At 38.6% G+C, this 8,245-nt stretch overlaps 1 protein-coding gene across 1 annotated transcript in view; it reads left to right on the top strand.

Annotated features, from left to right (window-relative positions):
• The window catches only part of LOC113469214, a 40,334-nt gene that overhangs the window by 11,002 nt on the left and 21,087 nt on the right, over positions 1–8,245 (top strand). The window contains exon 3 of the mRNA XM_026826736.1: positions 3,247–3,415. Within this exon, the coding sequence (XP_026682537.1) occupies positions 3,247–3,415 (169 nt within the window). The remainder of the gene's footprint in view (positions 1–3,246; positions 3,416–8,245) is intronic.

Below are 8,245 nucleotides of genomic sequence, written 5' to 3'. Positions count from 1 at the left end.
TATCTTTGTGCTTTACCGTCTGCAACAATGGTGAAGTCATTTAGAGAATAGCCCAGTTTGTCATTGCTGACGAAACAAGAATTATAATACCTGTTACGTTATAACCGTACTAATCGCCGCGAGCTGCGTATGTAGTCAGATCCGAAATAAAAGTCAGTTATAATTCATTAGTAAAATCGCGGTACAGAGATATAGCATGCAAAACATCAAACAACAATAAAAAAAAAAAACTGATAGGACATACTGTTTTGATGTTTTCTCTTAGAGAAGTCCCATCAGCCATGCCGTATCTTTTTATGCAATGTTGTAATGTGACAAATGTCGTCGTCTGGAAGTTGGATTCATATTCGCGCGCGAACTTATGACATATGAAAACATCGCGAGCTATACGAAAGATTATTTACTGTGTTTGTACTATCTATTTAAAATAATACAAATAAATAATAATAATTAATCATTCTTCTTTGTTTTTCGAAAATGCATTCCATCATGCGATTTTTCAGGGCAGCATTTTTTGTTTGCATTACACACGACACATCAATCATTCGACAGAGAATAATAAAATTATAAATTGTTTAAAAAATATATATATATTATATGACTGTAAATTTATAATTCGTTAATTAAATATATGACCTGTATTTTTTTTTTATGGCCCTACACCCCTACCCCAATCCTTTGAAAATTCAGCAGTAGTGCCCCAATGGACTGCTCATCTGCTCAAGTGAAGTAAAATTTGACACAACTACAATAATGTATGATTGGCTAACCAATTTATTAAAAGTTCAGCCTGATACGTTTCAAAATAAAAGCCATCCTGGTTAGGTTGGATGGTAGCTTGTCTGCCTTGTAACCTCTAGGTCACGAGTGGATTCCTGACCGAGGCGGATTTTATCCTAAACAGATAAGATTCGTTCTAGGAACGACTAGCTTTCTTCTATCCTCTTATCCCTACATTTAAAACAAAAGCATTATAACAAAATAATTGAACCTCTTGCACTTCAGCATGGCTACCATGCTACAAAACTCCTCAAAAGGTCCTTTTTTTTGTCCTTAATTCGCGTCTTTTTGTACCAAAAGATAGCATGCGTGAAGAGGTCAAGTGCACGGATTTTCAACACGGGAGGTTATTTAAAATCACGGGGGACGCCAGTGTTGTCAGATGGCTTCAGTGAAAATTTTTTTCAGCGCGCTTATTTTCAAAATATCTCAACACCTCCTATCCATCTCATGTCCATCCTGTATGCAATTCACTTCATCCTTAACGTGTGCCAATCTCAAACGTTTCTCCTTAAGTTCATGTTATATTCAGACTCACTGAGCGCACTCCAATCTATTCAAAATGAATTTTCTTCCAACCCAATCGCTCAAGAAATTAGAAACATCCTCGTCAAAAACAAGCATATTCTCTCCCTGCATTTCACATGGGTCCCCTCCCATGTAGGAATTGTGGGTAATGAAGAATCCGATCGTCTTGCGAAGGAAGCTCTCTCCTCGAACTCACCATCTGTCAATACGATCCCTATAAATTATTTCAAAAGGTTCCTCAAGTCCAAGATCTTATCAACCTGGAATACGGAATGGGTAAACCTTGCTGATAATAAACTCCGCCAGATAAAAGAGGAAAAAAGACCCTGGAATCCTTCATTACATGAAAGTAAAAACGAAAGAATAATAATAAATTGAATATTAAACAAATTAGGTAGGTTAAATGGATGGGTGACTTAAACCTTATATTGGGAATAAAGGGAGAACGGGCTCTAGTCTTGATTTTAAATCATTACATGAAAGTAAAAACGAAAGAATAATAATAAATTGAATATTAAACAAATTAGGTAGAGAAAGCAACAGCGCGCGACTTCCCCAAGTGAGTTTGGCCGAACTGAAAGTCATCCAGGAAACTCTGGGTGACTTGGAACGGCAGGGTGATTTGGACTTGGACCTGTGTGACTCCTGGCGCAACCTAGCGGAGAGTCAAGAAGCTAATGATGATGGCGACTTGGTAAGTTTTTATTATATTTTTACCATTACTTATTTTTGATTCCTCCTTTTATTTGGGGTCGAATAGATTGGAACACATCACATGCCTTCAGGCACACTTCATTTGTCAAGAGGGTCTAGGATAGGGTTGCCAACTTTTTTTTCGGCATATACGGTACAAACTAGCAAAATGGTGAAAAAATACGGATTTCCCGATTTTTACCCGGAACAAAGGCATGCATAGGCCTAGAGATCCAGATTTATGAATCATGCTGCATGCACCTGTACGCTGTACGTTATACGCTGTACGTAAACAAAGGCATGCATAGGCCTAGAGATCCAGATTTATGAATCATGCTGCATGCACCTGTACGCTGTACGTTATACATTCGTACTAGTAGGTACGTTACTATTACTACCTACACCTACACTACACTACCTACTTGACTCGCGGGTTTTTGTGTTTTTCGTACGTACTTACCTACCTATCTTTTTAAACTTTTTTTTTCGTAATTTTTTCTGTTTATTAGTCAGTTCCCGTACTTTCCATAGATTTGGAAAAAAACCGGAACAAGGGTGTGTTCCGGCGGAACATTTGATTTTTGACAAAAATACGGATTGTTCCGGGAAATAACGTACGGTTGGCAACCCTAGTCTAGGATTTCCTTGCCCATGGGATCAATAATTTAATTTGAAGAAACCATTTACTGATGAAAATTTGTATTGATTTTTAACAGTTCGCAGCAGATCCCTACACCTTGTTTAGACTACAGGATTAAGGGACTTTTCAGTCTCACCCTAGCAGGATAAATGAGGTGTATTCTATTCTATTCTACCCCATTGGCGGTGATGCACCTACATTAACTAGATGTAGAATGAATGCGTTCTGAATAACTAAATAAATAAATACACGTTCCATTTTGGACATAAAAAAATGCATAAATAAATTAATGATTAAATCATTAACACCAATTAACATTTTTAATCATGTAGGTAGGTTGTAGGTACCTACCTAAAATACAATATCCCTACATTCATCATTCATTAAAAAATAAAGCACTTAGAACCCCGTTAGAGCATTCAATGTAGGCAACGCAAATATTATTATTTATTTACCTATATTTTAATTCAATTTTAATTTTTAATGAGGGACGAGGTAAATTAAATTATTTCCCAAAGGCAATAATCGTCAATATTCAATAACCCCACTTTGCTTTTAATTTAATTTTATTTATTTATTTTAATCTTTTTTTAATTGAATAACAGAGCTCGCATCACGTGACCTTGGATTTGGCCAATAGGATCGTTCAATCTTACACCGGGATTCAAGCTGATCTCAAATATGGCGTGTCCGGAATTTTGTCCGAAATTATGGATCTGGTTCAAGATGTCGTCACCTCCTCCGAAGCAGGAGAAGATGGGCTTGAATTGCCAGGTAAGAAGAAAAAGATCAGCCCCCTTTGATTGCTAAGAGGAAAGCCTTACAAGCGTTCGATCAAGGGATCCCAGAAAAGAGCAGGTGTCCATTACCCGCCTACGTATAGGACATACCAACATGACTCATTGCTTCCTAATGAAAAAAGACGAGCCTCCTCAGTGTGAAAATGTAACTGCAGGCTAACTGTTCTCCATATCCTCAAGTATTGCACCAAATATCAGTCCCTTAGGTGTCCTGACGATCTCCATGCTTGCCTTTCGAATGATATCACCTCTGTTCTTATGTTTGTAAACAGAGCGAATATTAAACTTTAAATAATAATCATAGTGTATATAACATGTTATTGTATTTTGGCACACTCTAGTAAATATATAAAAAACCGGAACAAAGGTGTGTTCCGGCGGAACATTTGATTTTTGACAAAAATACGGATTGTTCCGGGAAATAACGTACGGTTGGCATTCCTAGTAGGTACATAGGTACTGATTTTCTTTAATCACGATCGAATAAACTACGGGCTAAAAAATTCCCGGAGGGACGGACCCAGCTTGTTGTGTTTGACCTGACCCTATAATAACACTGGTCACTAAGTCACTATCACTACTCATTTGTGACACCTCCTTTTTGTAGCAATTTAACCCTAGAAAGGTAACCTGTTTTTACTTTCTATTACTACAGTATAGCGGAGCTACATATACTAGTAATGAAAGTACCTATTGCAATCGGTCCAAATTTTCAAAATCGGGAAATGGTTGGAAATATCCGTTTTGGGATCCCCTGATGTCAAAAAAAGTGATTTTTAGCCCATGGTCTGTACGTACGTACGTATTGAAAGTACCTATTGCAATCGGTCCAAATTTTCAAAATCGGGAAATGGTTGGAAATATCCGTTTTGGGATCCCCTGATGTCAAAAAAAAGTGATTTTTAGCCCATGGTCTGTACGTACGTACGTATGTATGTATGTACGTATGCAAGAGCAAGAGAAAAGCCCACGAGAGAATGCTACTATGCCCCACTTCAGTAGCGCGAAAAAGAGAATACCAAGAAGCACGCCAGAAATGCCAGCGAGAAGTTAGACGAATCAGGGAGGAATGGTGGAACAAAAAGATAAACGAGCTTCAAGAGTTTGCGAACAAGAACGATACCTATAACTTGTATCGGGGCATGAAGTCTGCAGTTGGTCCCATCAGAAAACCCCTGAATATAATTGAAGACAAGAATGGCAACAAGATAAGCAACAAAGAAGAAAGACTTGAAAGATGGCGAGAACACTTCCAACATGTATTCAACCAACAAACAACTGTAAACCTGGAAGGCATAGAAATAGACCCCATTACAGACAATCTGCCAAATGATGAACGCCCAACTGAAAATGAAATAATGTCCGCCATAAGCCAAATGAAGAACCGGAAGAGCCCAGGAAGCGACTCCATCACCGCAGAAATAATTAAAGGAGGAACTGGAGTATCAGTACAAATGCTGTACAACCTATTTGGAAAGATATGGGAGGAAAGATCAGTACCCCAAGAGTGGCGCAACTCAGAAATTGTCCCTATCTTCAAAAAAGGGAAAAAAACCAGCTGTGATAACTACCGCGGGATCTCACTCCTTTCAATTCCCGGTAAAGTGCTGGCGCGAGTTATCTATAACAAGCCCGAGAAATGTTCCCCACGGCAGTTCCGGCATCTGGACTTCATCGCCCAATTCTCCACTGACATTCAATACGTCCCAGGCAGCCAAAATTTCGTCGCTGACGCACTCTCCCGAGTTGATACCATCCACGCAACTCTCGACTACAAGTCCCTGGCAACCTCCCAGCAAACAGATGAGGAACTCAAGGTTCCACTCCAAGGCACCGACTCCGGCCTTCATCTCAAACTCCTCCAGATGCCCGAGTCGGATGTCCGCATCTACTGTGACGTCTCTACACGCACGGCGAGACCCTTCATCACACGGCCCTTCCGACGGACAGCCTTCAACTCGATCCACCAACTGTCCCACCCAAGCGTCAACACCACGGTGAAGCTCGTCAAGGAGAGATACGTCTGGCCTTCCATTTCCAAGGACTACCGCACATGGACACGAAGCTGCATGGATTTTAAAGTCGTCTTAGTTGGGGAAAGCTCCCGGAAAACCGTCTTAGTTGGGTATATTTGGAATCAGGAGACCTTTCCGCGTCTGTTGACATCAATTCCAGCCATGTACCTTATGAGGTAAATTTGTGCCCCGTTTTGCGATTTTTACCCTCTTCCCCAGGGATAAAGCCCCCGGTTTGGCCACCAAGACTCATATTTTTGAAATGTACTCGCCAACCCCCATCAGATCCATAGGAAGAAAATTTTGTACCTTATGAGGTAGAAAAAATGTACCTCAGCTCCGGCTCTAATATTAAATATTATGTGTTCATAAAGGTTAGAGACCTTGATTTTTCCCAAATCACCGATCAAAATGAATTTCCCATTTTTGGTGCTTTGCCTATTGGCGGAAGAACATGGAAAAATGAACAATAGAGTAGGTCATAACTCCGGCCCTGGTTGAATTTAAATTTTCTAAATTCACAAGTTCAAAATTAAGGTGGGGGACTCTATGATCACACTGTAAATTAAGAATTATGATGTATCTAATGTATTTGAGTATTCCTTTTTCATTAACAGAAAATCCATAGAAAACTATACGATGTGCATTCGTCTATACGTCTAGTATAAATATAAAAAAAAAAATATAATAATAATAAATAAACCACAGGGTACATACCAAATAGACATTAGAGCCCACATCGTTCAGACTGTACGGATTTTTCCCATTTTTTCGCAGCTCAATATCCCAAATTGCAACCTTAGGATGATCAGACTCCTTTACAACATACACAATATACTTCCCGTCACAGGAAAAACACATACATTGTACATCAGTACCTACATGAATCATTTCTACTTTATCAGAGGATTCCTTCAGGTTCCACAAACCAATGCATGGATTTTCATTCGAGAAAGATATAGCCGCATACTGACCTCTGAAAATATAGGTTCCTGTCATCTGTCATACAAACATACCTACCTATTACCTATGTATGTATTGTATAGTCGTTAATAAATTATTTATGAATCCTTTTGGGAGGAAACCAATTCGGTCCCAAAACCTTTTTTTTTTTGCTACCAATTGGGTCCGGGGCTTACTACCAGTTGGGTCCCGTATACCTGTAATGACTTGGATGAAAAAAATAACAATTACCTAAATTTTTGGTAATTTATTATTCAGAAGCCACGATAATGAAAAAGAAATCTTCTTTCTGTGTTTAACCTAACCCTATAATAACACTGATCACCGCTCAAATTGTGAAAGTTCCCAGTTGGGTCCCGTATACCTGTAATGACTTGGATGAAAAAAATAACAATTACCTAAATTTTTGGTAATTTATTATTCAGAAGCCACGACAATGAAAAAGAAATCTTCTTTCTGTGTTTAACCTAACCCTATAATAACACTGGTCACCGCTCAAATTGTGAAAGTTCCTAGATAAACCTAAAAAAAGGGCAAAGTTGAAATGAACAGAGCAATTTTTTTTTTCTTTTTTTTTAGAACCTGAATCAACCTGTATAGCACTCAAATTATTTAAAAGTCATCAGCATTATGTTTCCAAAAGTTTCCCCACTGTTTTATTTTATTGCATTTTCTCCATAAACTTTTTTTTACATTTTCCATATTGTACTTCTTCTTCTTCTTCTTCTTCTTCTTCTTCTTCTTCTTCTTCTTCTTCTTCTTCTTCTTCTTCTTCTTCTTCTTCTTGTACTTCTTCTTCTTCTTCTTCTTCTTCTTCTTCTTCTTCTTCTTCTTCTTCTTCTTCTTCTTCTTCTTCTTCTTCTTCTTATTCTTCTTCTTTTCTTCCTCCTCCTCCTCCTTCTTCCTTATCATAACATAAGGAAGTAAAAAAACAATCAAAATAGATCAGTTGCGCTTACTTGGGTGATGCTTCTTCTTCTTCTTCTTCTTCTTCTTCTTCTTCTTCTTCTTCTTCTTCTTCTTCTTTCTCCTCCTCCTTCTTCTTCTTCTTCTTCTTCTTCTCCTCCTCCTCCTCCTCCTCCTTCTTCTTCTTCTTCTTCTTCTCCTCCTCCTCCACCTCTTCTTCTCTTTCTATCTTCTTCTCTCCCATCTCCTCACAATCCTGTAAGTTACATTAAAACGAATCAACTTTTCTTCTTTTCCCCATCAACTTTGCACTCTGAATTTCTCTTGAGATGTGAAAATTTCACGAGGTTCCCCGCCAACACATACAATTTATTGTATTCCATACAGAGTGCATGTGTGTCCTGTTGTAAATTGTATGTGGTGGAGAAAACGTATGCCATACAAAGTGTACCTTGTATGTGTCATACAAAAGATCAAGTGTGTTATATTGTGATAAACAAACTGCAGAGCTGTAGAGTGCGCCATACAGTATATTGAATGGGCTAGAGAAAGCTCAAAGCTCAGTGGAATTTGACTTGTGACTTTGAATATTTTCAGGGCAGATAGAGTGATTTCTTTTGTTCGCTTAGCTTACGTGCGGTCTACCTTTTTTTCTTAGTTTTTAGTTATTTTATCTGAAGTTATTCAATTCAACTTGATTCGATCTCCTCTCTCTTTCTCTCTCTCTCTCTCTGCCTTGTAAGTCCTAGTTCGCGGATTCGATTCCCGCCCGGGTCGGATTTTATCCTGAACGGTTAAGGTTCGTTCTCGGAACGGTTGGCTTCCTCTTATCCTGTCTTCCTTCACCCTTCGCTTTCGGGACGATGAGACCTTAGCAGTTAGAGTTCCCTCACTATTCTCTCAAAAAAAAAAGATCGGAA

The sequence above is a fragment of the Diaphorina citri genome, unplaced genomic scaffold (genome assembly GCF_000475195.1).
Source record: "Diaphorina citri unplaced genomic scaffold, Diaci psyllid genome assembly version 1.1 scaffold991, whole genome shotgun sequence".
In the NCBI taxonomy this organism is placed as follows: domain Eukaryota; kingdom Metazoa; phylum Arthropoda; class Insecta; order Hemiptera; family Psyllidae; genus Diaphorina; species Diaphorina citri.
This window is presented reverse-complemented; position numbering and strand designations above follow the sequence as displayed.